Genomic DNA, 18650 nt, shown 5'->3' on the forward strand with positions numbered 1-18650 from the left:
ATAAACTACGGAGACTGTATGTCTTTCCATTTTGCAGAGTCTTTACAAGGAATATTATTGTATTAATGCTAAGGAATATTGGTGTATTTATATACTAATTTATTATAATTTATTTACTTATCACTTAACCTATGTATGTTCGATATTCCAAGTGTCGCTTGCAGTAATAATAACATAACAATAATAAACGATAACTTCACAATCTGCCATTAGGGAAAATTTTGGCGAATTCCTTGCAAAATTTCGCGAACCCCAGAGGGTTTGGGTTTTGGTCCAGAAAATTACTAAACTGAAGATGGAAAATTGATGCAAGATAGAACTCAAATGATGAAAACTCTCAGTGTAGGCTTTGTGGACGAGAACATGTGCTTAGTACAATATATCTGTGAATGATTCATTAAGTCTCGGAACATTTCCATTCTTTGGCATCATAAATTCGAAGCAGAGAATTCGAAAGAATGATATTTTGAGTAAATTTTTTAAAGTTAGACTTACAGGGCTGTTTAACTAATTCCACTCATTTTCATTTCGAAGCTGTTAATAATAGTTGCTGTTCTTGAATTAATTAATTGTGGGAAGTGCTCAGGACTAACCAATCTGTTTGTAGTTCTGTTGTGTTGGTTTTTCTTTCATAAGTTGTTTGTTCTACAGGTTCACTAACACAGGCAATCCGGAACTTTGCAAAGGGTCTGGAGTCATGGTTGACAGCAGCCATGACTGGTTGTCCTGAGGAGATGATGCACATCAAAGTGTCGGCTGTGAGTGCCTTGGCGCAGACTTTGCGGCGTTACACTTCTCTGAACCATCTAGCTCAAGCTGCACGTGCTGTCCTCCAGAACTCTTCACAGATAAACCAGATGTTGGTGGACCTCAATAGAGTCGACTTTCATAACGTGCAAGAACAGGTGTGTTATTATAGCAGATTCTTATTTGTTATGACGCAGAAGAAGACTATATTTTGAAATGTATATTGTCGACATTCTTGATACAAAGAGGTGTTTTTGTGAAACCTACTCTTTATCGGCCTTTGTAGAGCCTTTTCTTCTGAACTATCATTCAGATTTCATTTGTACAGGGTATTTAAAAAAAATGGTAACCGAAACTTTTGTCTGGTCTTTTGACCATTTTTACACAATTATATGCTCAACATGGCATCTGTCATTACCCACTACCACTCATTTGATACTGTGCGGACAAATTAAAACGTCACCTCCTATGCTTACTTGGTGTCTCAGTGGGAAATACCACGATAATGCTTTTTTCATTGACACATCTGTGCTGCAGATCCATTATCACTCAGTAAACAAGTAACATACCACAGATTGAAGAGGTTAAGAACACACAAAGATACCAAGTTTTAAGCCTATACATACACAATGTACATTATGTTACTGTAGATCCAACTTCTGGTATTTGGATGTCAGAACTAGTAGGATTAGCATTCCATTTAGCATGTGTAAAATACAAAGAATAATAGAGGTTAGAAAACGAAACTATAATAGACTACAGAACTCAGGATAATATAGATACTGTATCACATGGTGAACATAAATTCGTTATATATTGGAGGATATGATTGCAGCTGCAATATATCCGATTTTGCAGTTTTCCAAGACACAGTATAATGGGGTTTCAGTGTATTGTCAAATGAAATGTCAATGGTGCAACATTTCAAACTGTGCTAAATGTGGAAAGGCATACTTCTTGTACTTTTTATAATATAAACTGTTTCATTACATGAAAAAAGTACTAAATGGTATAGTTGAGTCCAGGTATTCTGTTGTTTTATTTATTTTGTGTGTGTTTTTTTTCTACTTTCCCGAGAATTCAACTGAAGAAATATAAGGGATTGTGGAGGTGTCCTAGTTAAGTATTTTGAGATAGGGAACTATAGGTCTGCAGGATCAAACTTACACATAATGGCTGGGCCAAGAAGAAAGAATTGTGTAAATCTGTTGCGTTGCCACATCCTAGACAGTCAGTGTTGTCACATTAGGTAGTTCGCACGAACTTTAATGTCCAGTGAATATTTGAACCTAAATTAGTGTATTTTTATGTTGTGTGATATGTTTCAATAAAGAAAATCCACGCAGTTTTATGTTATTTAGTTATGATTGAGTGATTGAAGAATAAACTTCACATGGCTGCAGTTGGCATCCTGAAATACAAACAGTTTTTTTAGTACATAGTTATTCAATTACCCAGCAAAATCTTATATCTAGAACTAGCCTGGTCCCTTTGTTGTTCCAGAGATTGTACTGTAATATTAAATTAAATTATAACTGTTATTTTATTCTTCAATCATTAATAGCCTCTCCTCCACAATCTATATAGTATTTAGAAGATAATTGTATGACATGTTCTGGAATATCTGGATAAATGATAGCTTTAATTTTTTTAAATTAGAAATATGCCCCCCCCCCCTTTTTAAGCCAGAATAAGTATCTTATATACCATGTGTTCATTTCAAAACTTCCCACTTTGAATAATTTTATATATGCAGGAGACACAATTTTGAGGAAAAACACGTTGATTTGGTTTTCGAGGGAGAAGTTCAAAAAGACCACTGCCGATTAAATTTTCTGTTCCACTCCTTTACCTCCCTTCCCATCTCCACTTTTGAATTTTAAATTGCACTTCCTATTTTCAGACTCATCATTTTAAAGGCAATGATAAACCCTATTCGCCTACCCAGGAAAAGAAAAAGTTCATCCTTTTCTGAAATAGACACAGAAAGATATCACTTAATGAATAACAATACAAGTAGAGGGATTAAAAATGAATACAAGTCATTTATAACAAATTACAATAGAAACAGAAGCACAACAATAGTTCACACCCTACTGATAAATAATCAAAGATCATACATACATGATATGACCAAAGATGTTAAAGCATGTAATAACAAAAACTGGTGGACAATTCCACGACAACAGGAACTCCAGTCATACCATGCAAACAATAGATTTATTTTCTAGTACACACAGTAATAGCACAGTATCTTCATAATGAACTATTGACCTTAGAGAGAGCAGCAGTGGTAGTGGGCGAGGAGATGTGTAGTGATGGTTATGATTGTTTTAGTGTTCTAAGAGAGAACAAGTGAAGGGTACACGGGAATAACGATCGAGAAAGTTTCGAGAAAAACTAATTTTAAAGTTTAAGCACGTAATACTTTGTTATGTGTGTATTTAATAGAAATTGACGTAGTGGAATGTCAAGAATGATGATTTCTTATTACTAGCTAGACCACAAGATAGTACTTCCTTTCCACTATAAGATAGCATTATTAACTCAATTTCGACTTTTGATGGACCTTGATCGTTTTTCCCATGTACCCTTCAAGTACTATTGGCCTTGAATGAGAGCAGCTGTTATAATGGTAGAGGGAGGTGTGGTAGTGAAAAATGATGGGGATGGCTATGGTTATTATAGTTCTTTCAGAATGAATTAGAGAACAGAAACTTGCTAATAATAAGTTATTGTTGTTGTTTAAAGCCTAGCATGTGGCAATGAAGCCATTAGCGCTCTTGCTGTCCAGTACTTTTGAATTAGATCTTTCTCTCCAAACAGTGTGCTGCAAGTTCTTCGTTCATATCAGTTTGAGTGTTGCATAGAGTGCAGGATGCTGATGTCAGAATTCCTGCTAGTAATAAGTTAGATACTTTATATCGTGGCTCGTCATAATGAAGTAGATTTTGAGATTTGTACTGTCTGTACATAGGCTTCATGGGTGTGTCAGTGTGACGATGGCATGGTGCAGCGACTGGAGGCTGACTTCAAGGTGACACTGCAGCAGCAGAACTCGTTGGAGCAGTGGGCTGCTTGGCTCAAGGGCGTTGTGACACAGGTGCTGAAACCATATGAAGGGAAGCCCAACTTTGCCAAGGCTGCACGACAATTTTTACTCAAGTGGTCATTTTACAGGTACGTTTCAGCTTAATTTTTAATTCCAAATATTTCTTTAATTTCTTCACTTTTTTCTTTTTAAGTGTGTTGTGTTGGTAACAGTTACCTGCTGTCGATAAATTTTTGACTTTATGCTGCAAACCACAATTGGGAAATTCTCTGGAAAATGGAACTTTATGGCTAAAAATGGCACTGAAATTTTACAACCATCTGATAACGGACTTCCGTAAAATAACTAATCAAAATATTGAACAAATTTATAAGTATACGCTGTTAAAATTTTATCATAAAAATCGTAATAAGTTTATATTACAGACACATAATTATGACACAAGATGAAATATTAATTCAACATTAGTAGAACCTAAATGTCTCACATCTGCTGGTCTAAAGCATAGCATTAATTTTGGCCCTCGGTTGTACAATGCTTTAGCTAAATTACACCCAGAACTTCTAACATGTAACCCACTAACATATAACAAGAAAATTAGAAACGTGTTAATGTCTTCAATTTGATTAAATAAATTTATAGCCTATGTGTATGAATTAATCAACCTATATTATATTTGTATTCTATAATTTTGAAATTGTCCTACTTTTCACGTGCGATATTATTCTTCTCTAGTGTTAATATTATTATATTATATAATTCCATTGCCGCTGAAATTTGAATTTTAGTTCGTATTTCATTTTATTTATTTATTTTTTTATTTTCTATATTTCTCTTATATTAATATTGTATTATATAATTTCTGTAACTGTAATTTTAATTTTATTTCCTATTTTATTTTATATTCTCTTATAGGCCTATTAATATTACATCTGAACTACGACCGAACACGAGCGCTGCTCATTCGGTCTCAAATTTTGTTAATACTACTGTATCTCCTTTTTCATATTGATTGTATTATTTTATTTCTATTTCTCTTGTTTGTAATTATATTCTTTTATATTTAAATTTAAATAAATAAATCTGCCCAAGAGGAACAAAATTCGGATGAAGTGGAGAATAAAACCTGGGAAATTTTATTGACTAACCCCAAGATAATCTCTCATGGGCCACATAAATCTGTTGTTGCGATGTTCAGGTTAATAACAGTTCATGATTGTTAGCAAGCCACCTGAACAGAGTAGGAATTTCCCATACATCCGTCTATGTATTTTGTGATGCAAATGAAATGAACATGGAACACATCAAAAGATGCACAACATTGCTACAAGAAGATGACATACAAAAATACTGGAGTGCAATACGGTGAATGACTTCATTGTCAAGTGCCAAGGCATTGGCCCAACAACAGCATTTGGAAGAATCAATTCTAATGTATCATTCCTCATGCTCCAGTAGATTTAGATCTTCGCATTTTCGTGTTTACTTCTCCATAACCCTCATAGTGCCAACCCTTTTTGTGTAGTATTATGTAAAAAATGCCGAGTAAATTCACAAAATCCACTGAAGCTTCCTCTATGCTCTTAGTACAACCAACAGTGATCTTTGCCATCTGGAGAATAACAGCAAAATGAAAATTATACCACTATTAGATCATGACCGGCATTTCTAGCAAAATTAAAAAATCACGATGTAATCATGATTGGCACTCGTAGAGTTAAATGAAGGGTTCAGAACCATAGTGGACCAAGCGCCATATATTAAAGACATAGAAAGCAAGGGTTAAAATTAAGTTATTACCATAATTCAACGGAAACGTATAGCAAGTAATATAAAGTATGCACATTAAAACTAAATGATATGTCAATCTTCATTAAACTATTGTATTCACTTACCTTTAACCCTTATTTTCTCCGTTTTTAATAAATGGCACTTGGCCCACTATGGCTTTGAACCCTTCACATAAGGTAGAAAAGAATCAGTATTGTGATGCTGCAAAAAAATTGGTTTCGAGATGTTTGCGGATTAATTTAATCGTCATTGGCACTCAAAGAGTTAAATGAGATAGAAAATAATCAGTATTGTGATGCTGCAAAAAATTGATTTCGAGATGTTTGCGGAATAATATTTACAGCATCTCTGATACCGAAAGAATGGTTCTGAGCGTGCTGTCTGTCTGTGCACAGTGATTTCTCTTAAACTGTTTGAACATATTTTGTTCATATTCAGTATCTGTGGATCATTGTTTGTGAGAGATACACATGAAATAAAATTTTTAGTTGCCCTAAATAGGAGATTTCCAGAAAAAATATTCCTCTGTACTCAAAGAAGCATTGATAATTTTATTGTTATTATTACTGGGTTATTACATGTACAGTTTACCAATTATGCTGACATTTCATGAACTGAAGACTATGCAGGAATTCCTTGAGATCTGAAAATTATTAAGAAAAGCTGATGCATGATATGCTGTGCCTAAAGTTTCTTACAAACATTGTTTATAGCTCATTGAACATGTGTAACCTGAATTTTTCGGTCAGAAAATGCTTGTTTGATTGAAATGTTTTCGTCAAAATTTGCTTCCTATAAATATTATTTCATTCCTTAAAATTTGTTTTCATCTGTGTAGTTTCGTGCAAACACAGTGAATCTCAAACCTGTGATTGCGTGCCAACTATCACAGTTTCGTACTGTAATTCATGTTCATTTGCAAATTAGTAAATAGTTTATTCTTGTCTACATACTGAAATCTTTTACCTCATTATGGTATTGTTTTAATTTGTAGATTTACAAGAAGAGTGTTATTATCTGTTATTAATACAAGAACTGTAAGGTGCTGATTGTTATTGACAGCTCAATGGTAATCAGGGACCTAACCCTCCGGAGTGCAGCAAGCTTTGGCTCTTTTCATCTGATCCGTCTGCTATATGATGAATACATGTTCTTCCTGATCGAGCACCAGGTGGCTTTGGAGACAGGAGAGACTCCCATCGCAGTAATGGGGGAGGTATGTATGTATTTCTACATTTATTCGTCCACAAGTCTTCATACTGGTGTCTGTTGAGAGAACAGATATTTCTGGAATTGTAGAGGTTTCTTTCTAAAACGTGTAGGACCTATTTCAAATGTTAATTCACATTGCAAGATGAAGGCTGGATAGAACAGAGAAAAATTCTCTCCAGCAACGGGACTCGAACCCGGGTTTTCAGCTCTATGTGCTGATGCTTTATCCACTAAGCCACACCAGATTCCAGTTCCGATGCCAGATCGAATCCCCTCAGTTTAAGTTCTATCTCTCAGTTTTCCCTTTAGTGGCCTACCCTCATGTACTGTGTCACAGAACATGTGACAGTGGCACAATGTCCAACGCACTATGTACAGAGATGCACTTATTACAATGACTAAGTGGCCGGGGTCTGATGGGATGAGTGCCATTTTGAATCACTAAGTGATTACTTACGCATATCATATTATTATGAAGTATCGAAATACATATGATATTTCCGTGCAGGAATTCTGCATTACCATATGATGAAGGATGGATAGAACAGAGAAAAATTCTCTCTGGCACTGGGACTCGAACCCTGGTTTTCAGCTTTACATGCTGACGTTTTTTCCACTAAGCCACACCAGATTCCAGTTCCGGTACTAGATCGAATCCCCTCAGTTTAAATTCTACCTCTCAGTTTTCCCTTTAGTGCCCTACTCTCATGTACTGTGTCACTCTTACTTATAAGTTTTATCTATCTTTTCTTTCAGAAAGTATGCACACAAAATGTTAGAAATTTCACTCGAAAATAAGAATAATATTTCAAACCCCTTGTCAAAATTAGCACAAAATGATTTACTTGAAATCGACACAGCTTTATTCCCAGTGTTTCCATTACATAAAGAGAGGTTATTAATAAAGTAATACAGACTTTGTTCTCAAAGAGCTAAATGTTGAATTATGTCAGAAGAAAAATCTTTAGACATCTATTTTAGAATGTAAAAAGACATTCATAAATCATTACCACTTTTTTAATAATATCATTGCTTTTGTGTAACAGTGGTTAGTCAGATATGAGCCGTTCAGAGCAGAAGTGGTGTAAGTCAAAAATGAGTAATGAGGGTTAAAGTAAACATTCTGTAAAATATAGCACAAAGTAGCAATTAATATTGAATTTATTTAAACTGTTAGTAGTCAGTGGATAGCACGAAGGACATATTAATTGCTACTTTGCGCTGTATTTTACAGAATTTTTACTTTAAATCTCTACCCAATTTTGACTTACACCACTTCTGCTCTGAACAGCTCATATCTATCCCAACAAAGTCTTCACACTGTAAGGTTTTTCATTAACTGCAATGATTCTTAGTTTCACAAGTTATTTCAATCATATACAAACCTTGCTACATTTCTAGAATAATCTGAGAAATTCGATAATAAATACATCAGAGAAGTTTTCTAATCACCGGTTGCTAGATGTCTTAAAATTACAGCCAATGAGACTAACTGAACTATTATACAGTTTTTTTTATGAGAAGGGTAAAAGAGTTAAGTAAATGGATCGACTGTTTTTGAAGTGGACTCACTGCTTTGTTTCATGAAATATACATAAGATAAGTGTAAAAATTGGGATTAAATGGTGTATTAACTTGGCATATGATTGTTGTGACAGAAATACAATAACAATCCGTCCAGTTTGAGTGGATACCTCCAGCCAGGGCCCTGCAATGGAGGGGTATCCCTCACAATGGGAGTTCCAGTTCCTGTCAGTGGAAAGATGGCTCCCGCAACCCTTCTTGTTGGCAGTAACGAAGTGAGCCACCACCCTGTAGCCACAAAGCGCCTCAAGATCAGCTAACAACTACATCCATTCTAGTCATGGGGAGATGAAACTGTACAATGTCATACCTCAAACTTCATCTTGCCACAACAACAGCTTGTGAAATGTAACCCAGACGCTGCGTAAGGTAGGGACCATCCATGCACCTAAATTAGAACACAACATTTTATCAGAACCAAACAAATTTGAGGTGTAAATGATACCTTGGTGATGAAACCTGAAGAATATATAAATATATATACATACTTATATACAACTATATTTGTCAAACTAATGCCGCAATTAAATTTAAATACCTGCAAGAGACAGAAGAACGGGAAATATTTTACTTAAAAAAAATCAAGATAATTGAAACAAGCTGTTTATGTTTCTAGCTAGAACTAGAAAGGGCATTTAGAAAAGATATTTTGTTATAAAGTGTAGTGCATTGTATTTGGTTTCATGGTGCTGTAGAAAGAATACTGATGTTGTATTGTATACCTCACCAAGTATTGGAGGTTATATTATACGTGTATATAAACTTATATATATACACACGTTCCCTCCCCTCATGCGGATGCTGGAAGGGTAATATGCGATGGCAATTTTTTCTTTGAACGGAAGTATCTATCTTTCCTAACAGGCGTGTGAAGTACTTAATATATGGTGCATGAAGGTGACATGTTGCACACTTCCCATCATTGTTGTGCCTCGGAGTTTCATATTTATCTCATGTCCTAATGATGCAAGGGGTGCCGATATCCAAAATGTAACAGAATACATATGTCACTATTTAACGCACTCCTAATTTTAGATGTTGGTGAGCAAGTTTTCATGCTTTCGGGTTTGTTGAAAATATTTTTTATTCATGTTCAGAAAAGAATGAATTCATTAACTTTTTTCATTGTAGATAAGTACAGAATTTTCTCTAGCCAAAGTGGTGCACTTAAGAGAAACATAAAGAAAGGACAGACTCTCTTTTTATCGTGGGTTTGTAACTGAAGGCTGTTCTTTCTTTAGAAACAGTTTTGTACGATTTGTCATGCCAGGTCACCGCTTACATTTAAATTGAAATAAATGTGTGATTTATAATAGTTAATGATCTTTGCTCTCTGTTTTGTAATGAACATCACTGCTACGTATTTTTGTGTTGTGTGGAACAGCACCATGTTGCCAAACAACTATCCAATATAATACAGAAAAGAGTACTCAGCGGAAAAAAAAAGAGAAAAAAAAAAGCATAAAAATTCACAGAATGTCGACGAGCTTATTCAAAAAAATGAAGAGTTAGGCACATTCACACCAAAATCTCGATCGAGCAAGAATTTATACCATTGACTAAAACACATATATTCTTCCTGCTGCATTTTTGCTCAAGATTCCATCCATCCATAAAGTAAATTATTCTTTTTAATTGTTAATTGTAATGGAGAAGAATTGAAGAGGATCTGAATATGTAGGATTCGGATACATTCCTTAAACACAATACAAGTACAATATTAGTTTTGTTAATGATATTGATGACTCACGTTTGTTAATTGATGAAGCATGGTGACACTCTCGAATTTTCCAGACCATCACTTAGAAGTGTAGTTTCTGCATATTCAGAGCCACATGGTTGCTGGAGCGAAGTTCTGGTGAATTTTCATTGTATTGCATGTATGTAAATTATCTAAGTACTGTTTTGTTTGATATTTCGGAATATTATATGTTCTTAATTGAAAAATTCAGTGCGGTCATCATGCTGGTGTCATGTGTGCGTGCGTGCATGTGTGTGTGTGTGTTGTACCATCATTCGTATATTGCCGCCATGTCGAGGTCATGGTCCACATGTCATTGTTTGGGCCTAAGAATAAATCACATTTAGTGAAATCGACAGCCTACCTTCTTCACTGAATTTCTTCCTGTAGACCACCCAGATGTTTGGCAGACATTTGTGGTGAATACGAGCATACTTAGTGACGTGAATGAGCTTGTTTCCATCTCAATAGTAAAATGTCATCAGGTTGCTTATAGTTGACTTTTTGGCACATGAATTGAAATTCAAGTAAATTTTCTATTATGTATGTATACGGTATTTAATTTTTAACTTCAAGATGAAATTATAAGTAATAATATAATTAAACAAGTGTTTCTAAAAGCTCATATAAGTGGCATGTTCAGAGGGAAATTGTTGTTTTTAATTTGCATTGTTTTAATGGTTGTAATTAGGCGAGAACAAATGTCGCAACTTTAATTTAAACTGAGACTTTAATTTCCGTAATTATAATATTACCCATTGGTTAGTAGGGTAAGACATGTCTTAATAAAGTAATTGTTTAATTCGGAGCATCAGTTGGCTTGACAGAAGTCAATTAACTTCTTAAAAATGCGTCATGAGGAAGAAAATTGTGGTGCTATGTAAATAAATTTACATATAAGGAATACTGTTAACTTACATTGCTGTTAAATATTTTGAAAAGTGCTGGAAGTTTAGAAAGATTTTCAAGAAAGTAATTGTTTTATTCACAAATCATGGTTGTCTTAGTGAGCCTTATGGCCACAGTTTTGTGTATTCAGATACATGCTGTGTATAAACAGGGTATGAATTTCGGGTTTGTATCGTGTAGTTCTGTTACTTCACAAGTGTTGTAAAATGCCGTACATTATACTCATCTACATGAATAGTATTAGCACTTTTCTATTATTGAAGATAGCTCTGTATTTCGTATCTGTATCTATCAATATCAATACTTAATACCCTTTTTACATTATTACTGATGAGTTTCAGGACCATCATCAGACATTGTGTCTTATTCAGCATTGGTATGATAAAGTAACAGAGGAAGTTGTTCGTATGTTTAATATGTCATTCTCTAAATTCTTTATTTATTTTTTTACAAGAATCACTTTGAATTCAGAATATAGGAACACATTTTTTTTTAAGATGTGAGTTTATCGTAGGTGGACATTCTGACAGATATATAAATATCTGCTTTGGTGGCTAAAGAAATGTTTCTCAAACTTTTTTTTATTAATTACCCATAATTATTTTTTACTTTTAAATTCCTTGCAGTAAGCCCAATAAAATTTTTGAAAAATATGAAGGTGTAATACAAAACTTATAATTTCCAATAGGACAAGAACATGTAAAGCGAGCTTTCATAAAATATAATTGCACTAATTAAAATTCGTTGTGTATGCATCAGGGTAGGGACAAAGAAGATGAGAGACATTTACATTGACAACATGCCTCTTATTTTTCGGACAACAGTTTGAGAAACACTTATAGCTTGCAGTTGAGTGACGATTCTTGCACTTGTGCTGTTTTTGAGGTTGTTAAATAGAACTTATTTCAAAAGAGCACATTGTCAAGAAACCTGTTAAAAAATTAGTATGTCCCGGACAGGGTTGGGGGGAGGTTTATGAGTGTGGATTTAAACGTCAGCCTAAAATGTCTGCTTAGAAATGCTACCTGCTTATTTACTTTGGCCGTGTTGGTCATGACCTGCGACATAGAGTTTTATTGAAAGTGGTAAGAAGTGTTGCATTGAGCTTGGCACCTTATTCCAGCATAGTCTAATCATGTTGAGGAAATCAGGTTGTGCCTAGTAACTTGAGTTTTCAAATGAAGTTATTCCTCTTTGTGTGAACCATGGTTTTAGAAATGATGGTAGGTATAAAAGAAAGAAAATAGATTTTTAAGAAGAACAATATTGTACACAATTTTTTTTTTATTATTTAAAGTGTACTATATATTTACTACATGGATATTGCCTATATATATTTATCAATATCATTGTGTGTTCTCTGGTTCATTTATTCAAAGTGGTTTACTTGTGAGTTGTGATCAAGTTGCTTATAAAAATTGATAAATCAATGGAAGAAATTTCTCACAAGACGCTGAAAAAAAAAAAAAATGAAATCAGTGTTTCTATGTACTGCCTGCCATGAGCAGATACAAATTGAATGTTTTGTTGTTTATGCCCATGTTTCTAGGTTTTGAAATGCCTTAATCAAGAAGCACAGAACTGTTGCTTGATGGTGAACACACTGTCATTTTAAACAGAATGAATAACTGCTTTATCTACTTACATCAGTTTCACATTAATGTGCGTCTGGATGGTTATATATTTGGCCAAACGTTTTACTGATTTCCCTATATGGAAGAAGCAAAGATGATGCCAGATCCTGTACCTTCATTCTGTCATGTCAAAAATTGTCAGTTGCATTTTGTTCAACATTTGATGTCTATTTTAAAATTTCACCACTTAGTTTCTTTTTATTTGTTTCTGTTCAGTGCAATAGCCTCGAGATCACGTTACAAGTGAGATACTTCCAGGTCGTGTTTATGTTGACATTCATTTTCGTTTGTGACGAAATTTCTACTGTTATTTATTTACTGGAATACACTGTTGAATATATTTAAACATATTGTGAAACATAGTTTCGCCCATTTAGTCATTATGTGTTCCTTCTGTTATTTTTTAACGTTTCTTGCTGTAAGATTATGTGAAAGAGAGAAAAATCCTAGTCATAATTTAAATTAATTTTTGTTGGTATGTACATACATTGAGCTGTATATATTTATGTATGTATGTGTGGATGTGTGTATGCATGTGTACATAATATATATATATATTTGTGATTAAACTATTTTTTGTTGTGGGTGTGAAGAGTGTGTTACAGTTCATATGTTCTGTTTCAGAAAAAGTTCCGAATAATAAATATTTGGATCATTATGATGAAAAAAAAAATGTAATACTTTGCTTCTTCCAGACTTCGATTTATTGGTTTATATAGATAACATGTTTTTCCCAGTTTCATGTCCATCATATTGATTGTGTGTGCCTCACCGATGTCACATATCAAGATTGGGAAAACAGTGTACTCTGAGGATTGGATGGAACAATCCCTCCCCCTGTTCGGCACATCTTGTTTGCTTACATAAACTGCCTTGAAAGAAGACGAAAACAATTTCCCCTTCCTGTTGTGATTTGCTGTGTGTTTGAAATTAGATAGACCTGTTTTTGTACACTTGTTTGGTACTGTGGAATGTAAGCAAATGTCCACAAACAAGAGTCAGGTCTACAGTTATTTCTTGTACACCATTCCTCTACCCAGTTCCATAAAGTCCTCTTGATAGAGATGGCAGACTTACTGTGACATATGAGCATGTAGGGATACCCTACTGTTACGTCTCTAAGTTGTTCCAAAATAAAATTTAAAAAATTTCTAGAGATTGATAGGTGCTTTACTAATTGAAAATATTTGTTTTTCAGAATAACACTGCAAAAGAAAATTTTGTCCAGATACATACACAAATTAGTGTGATTTATCATGCAACTAATTATCAAAATATTGATGTCTGTTCGCTGCAACATCCCTAACATTTTGTGAGATCTAGTAGAAACAACGTTCACAACTCTGGAAAAGTGGATGATTGTCTGTCCTCCCTCCAAGTTTGGAATTAAGCTACTAAAGAAAAAAGGTTTTAAAGTGGAGCACTACGCAGGTGATGTGAAAGACATCTGTCAAGTGAAATCTTTTATAATCGTTAATAAACATGATGATGTCGTGTGGACTTCTTAAAGACAAAAGGAGGAGATGTAAATCCCCTCATCCTCTCATGCTGCATAACCTAAGTAAAGATATTCCTGATCTAAAATCTACCCTCAATTTGTAATGGTCTTCAGTATAATGAAACAAATAACATTGTGATGCAGATCTCGAGGTAAACATTTTGGGGACTGGTTCTATCCACATTTAACAATCTATTGAGTGAGCTACCTAAGATATAATAGAAACCTGAATCAGGCTGCCTTTCTTTGTGATTCAAATTACCATTTTTTTAAGTGAGTGGTTAAGTGTTAAGTTAAAGGTGGATAGGGATGAAGTTTTATTATTTTTTATTTCTTTGTGTCAAAGAGTAAATCTATACTAATAATAAATCTGTAGCCGAAATTTTTCTGGTAATTTTCGATTTTCCAAAAATAATTGGTTCTAACATATATAATTAACCACCCTGAAACCGAAAATCGCTTTTTTGAAATTTTTGTTTGTATGTCTGTCTGTCTGTCTGTATGTTTGTTACCTTTTCACGCGATAATGGCTGAACGGATTTCGATGAAAATTGGAATATAAATTAAGTTTGTTGTAACTTAGATTATAGGCTATATGGCATTCAAAATACATTATTTAAAAGGGGGGTTATAAGGGGGGCTGAACTAAATAAATCGAAATATCTCGCTTATTATTGATTTTTGTGAAAAATGTTACATAACAAAAAGTTTCTTTAAAAATAATTTGCGATAAGTTTTATTCCTTGAAAAATTTTGATAGGACTGATATTTAATGAGATAAATGAGTTTTAAAATTAAAATAACTGCCATCTAAGGCCGTGTAATGAATTAAAAAACAAATGACTTCGTCTATAAGGGGCCTTGGACAGCAACAATCGAAAGCTATGAAAGATAGCCTACAGATAATGTTTCTGTGTTCGTATGAAGTAATATCAGAAGCTAAATTAACCGATTTGTATAATTAATTATTAATTCACCATTGGAAAGTGTAGTTTCTCTAGATGGACATAATGCTATAATGTTATTACAGTAACTTCTGAGTGAATCGAGGACAGGTAAGATTAAAATAGCTTCTTATGCACAGAAAACTTGATAGGCTATTCTGTACATTCGTTTCCTGTATTTCCTAAAATAATTTGTATGACCAAATGATTGGTCTCTGGATCAAAATGATCGCATTTTAATTATGCAAATAGAATTTAAATTAAGTAACATAATAAACGATTTATCCTTATATCAAACACGAATGTTCCCTGGATCAAATGTCCTATTTTAATTATGTAATTACTTTATATTTATTTCTAATGGGTGCAGCGGAGCGCACGGGTATGGCTAGTTTTATAATAAGAGTGTTTATTTGTGTGCTCATTATGAATGACAACATAAACACTCTTATTATATTTAATCTTTGACACAAAGAAATAAAAAATAATAAAACTTCGTCCCCATTCACCCCATTTTACTGTACTAAATATTTTAATTACTTTCATTTTCAGTTTATACTTCCTTTCTTTGTTGCCCATTATTCTTCTCTCAGTATGTCACTTTTTTTTTTTATTCCTGGACCACCTCATCTAAGCCACTTCTGGGTTGAGTTCTGATATTCTGTATACATGTCACAATGCAACTGAATTGTGTCACATTAAAAACAAGATATATTGTCATTTTACAACAATCATTTGCTGTTTTAATGTTGAATTCTATTATTTGTCTTTGTTACTATCATCTTCATGCAAGATTTGTGTCATTGTCATTGTCAATGGGGAAGTGAGGGTAGAAACATTTGAAAGATATGCGAAAACACGTCCTTGCAAGGGAATTTAGGGCTGAGAAAAAAACCATGTGAGCTCCAAGCTTGTTAAGCACTTGTCTCACACTGATTTTTGCCATTCCACTGAAGGGAGCTTTAGAGAATTTTGAAGGGGAAAGTAAAAAATTGACGCAACCTATTAGCCTGTTTATATGCAGCAATGGGCCATCAAGCAGCTCATTGCTCAGACATGAATTGTCCTTTGAGGAACATGATGAACCCCAGTACAAGAGAAATACCCACATTCCTAATAGTCGAATAACTGATGATCATACATGCTACCAAGAAAGCCAAATGGGTTTGTGAAAATTAAGAAAAGTATTAATTTTTTTCTGACATAACTTTATTATTTCATGCAGACTTGATTTTTCAGTAATAGTCATCATTAGGCTAATTTTCATTCCTTAGTACCGGGTACTCAGTCTGTGTTAGCTGAACCTAACATTAGCTTCAGAGTGACTCATGGAAGTCGAGGGAAGAAGGTTTAGCTTTGTTCAGGCTTTAAGAAGGTAAGTTACATTTTTGTTATTTATATCTATGCAGATGCATTCTTCAGGATGTAGAGTACTTCATCATAATTAGAGAATATGTAGATACCAGTGTCAATGTAGGCTTACTTTTATATTAAAATAGCTTGTAATTTAGTTTGTCTCTCATGTCAAAAAATTAAAGTTACAGTTTAATTTGTTTTATATTGCTTAATTGTATGTAACAAATTCGTTCATTTGTCAAGAATATGGAAAAATGAATGCTTCCTATACATTCCTTTATTATTATTATTATTATTATTATTGGCCTTGTGCTGTTGTTTTGCATGTTAATATTTTAAATAAATTATTATTATTATTATTATTATTATTATTATTATTTTACTTTTTCTGTATATGGATTGGGATTGCAGTGAAAGGATAGTTTCGACATTTTCATTGAAATACATGTTTTCTTCACATGTTATAATGAGAAATTGGTTTTTAACACACAATCTGTTACGATTTCTTCTGAATTATTTGACAGATTGCTCCTCCTCCACATACAGTATTTATGAATTAGTTGATCTAGAAATTAAATATAATTTTTACTAAATGTACTGGATCTTCATTTGAAATGTCCACACCTGTGGAGTAACGGTTAGAGCATCTAGCCGCGAAACCAGGTGGCCTGGGTTCGATTCCCAGTCGGGACAAGTTACCTGGTTGAGGTTTTTTCCGGGGTTTTCCCTCAACCAAATATGAGCAAATGCTGGGTAACTTTCAGTGTTGGACCCCGGACCCATTTCACCGGCATTATCACCTTCATCTCATTCAGATGCTAAATAACCTAAGCTGTTGATAAAGCATCGTAAAATAACCTAATAAAAAAATTCATTTGAAATAACATAAAATAGCCGTTTTTCCAAATAAATTTGAGTGATATTAATTTTAGCCTTTCACTTAAGTTAAAGTGACAAATGAAAAATTTTTTTGTATTGGCAGGGCCCTAACTTGCTGTTATTCACCCTGCCCCCATGAGTGTGACTCATAGACATCACTAGTGCTGAAAAGCATAGAACAATTAGTTCATCATGGATTCTCCATGTAGGCTGTGAGTCTGCATCTACATTACATTCGTAATAAATTAATATGGTGGAGAATTGTTGGGATGTTACAGGAGAACTGCAGTACCCAGAAAAAAAAAACCCATTTGTTGCCCAGACTACAGATTTGCCTAACATAAATAATGAATAGGGAGCGGATTTTTATGTGCTAAAAAATTTAAATATATTTATTTTTTATGTGCTAAAAAGTACGAAAATATTTGCTAAAAATAAAAAAAATATATATATGACAAAAATACCTTATTTAGCTTGGAAAAAAAAAATGTTACTAGGTACTCACCAACCACACTTGTGTGCTAGTAGTTGGCCGAGAATTGCAGTGAACAACAAAGGTCATCTCCAAATTCTCCATCACAAATGCATGCCGATTATCTCTGAACAACGACTTATACTATGAAAACGATCTTTCCACATCACAGGACGTCAGATGTGCATATTTAAAGAGAGGAATGTCACAAACACATACACCGTCAATTTCACCTACAGGCACACCCTCCAATACTTGAGCAACTTTACACATTTTTTTTATATCCACTGGTTTTCCCAAACACATTCTGGAATTTGTCCCTTAGTACTTGTACTTCTGAACCTGGTAGAGAGTCTAATTTAATTTTCACAGCATGCACCTCCCTGTTTCAGACAACAGGTTTTTGGATGTTTCGAGTTCTTTTTATGGTGTCACACAAAAAGCTTAGATTTGCTAATAGGAAAGCCAGATCGTTTTTTAAACAACCATCTTTCAGTATATCTTGAAGGATATCGATTGACGAAGCCCGATAAAAGGGAATCACAACAAGACGTATTGCCTTACTTGATGGACATGAGCGAGAGGCGAGAGATTTGTTTAAATTAGATAATGTTCATACCCGAGCTCTTATCTGTTGTGTTTCACAAACAAAGCATTGAATGAAATCATCTTCAGCAACAATAAACATTCCTAATTATATATTGCAAGATCTCTCCTCCTTGTCCTCATTAATTTATTCTCTAATAATAACACTGATATGTTCCCTAGCAGTTCTCTGAACTTGAGGCGATACTACTATAAAAATGGATCATGGATACACCACACAGCGCT

At 33.9% G+C, this 18650-nt stretch overlaps 1 protein-coding gene across 4 annotated transcripts in view; it reads left to right on the top strand.

The window, feature by feature from the left end:
- The window catches only part of LOC138715002 (DNA-binding protein RFX2-like), a 148460-nt gene extending 135117 nt beyond the window's left edge, over nucleotides 1-13343 (top strand). For all 4 annotated transcript variants that reach the window (XM_069847373.1, XM_069847374.1, XM_069847375.1 and 1 more), the window contains 4 exons: nucleotides 652-905; nucleotides 3725-3927; nucleotides 6653-6806; nucleotides 8461-13343. In XM_069847373.1, the coding sequence (XP_069703474.1) occupies nucleotides 652-905; nucleotides 3725-3927; nucleotides 6653-6806; nucleotides 8461-8646 (797 nt within the window). In that variant the 3' untranslated portion in view covers nucleotides 8647-13343. The remainder of the gene's footprint in view (nucleotides 1-651; nucleotides 906-3724; nucleotides 3928-6652; nucleotides 6807-8460) is intronic.
- Nucleotides 13344-18650: the final 5307 nt, after the last annotated feature.

This window comes from Periplaneta americana, chromosome 15, assembly GCF_040183065.1.
Source record: "Periplaneta americana isolate PAMFEO1 chromosome 15, P.americana_PAMFEO1_priV1, whole genome shotgun sequence".
Classification (NCBI taxonomy): Eukaryota; Metazoa; Arthropoda; class Insecta; order Blattodea; family Blattidae; genus Periplaneta; species Periplaneta americana.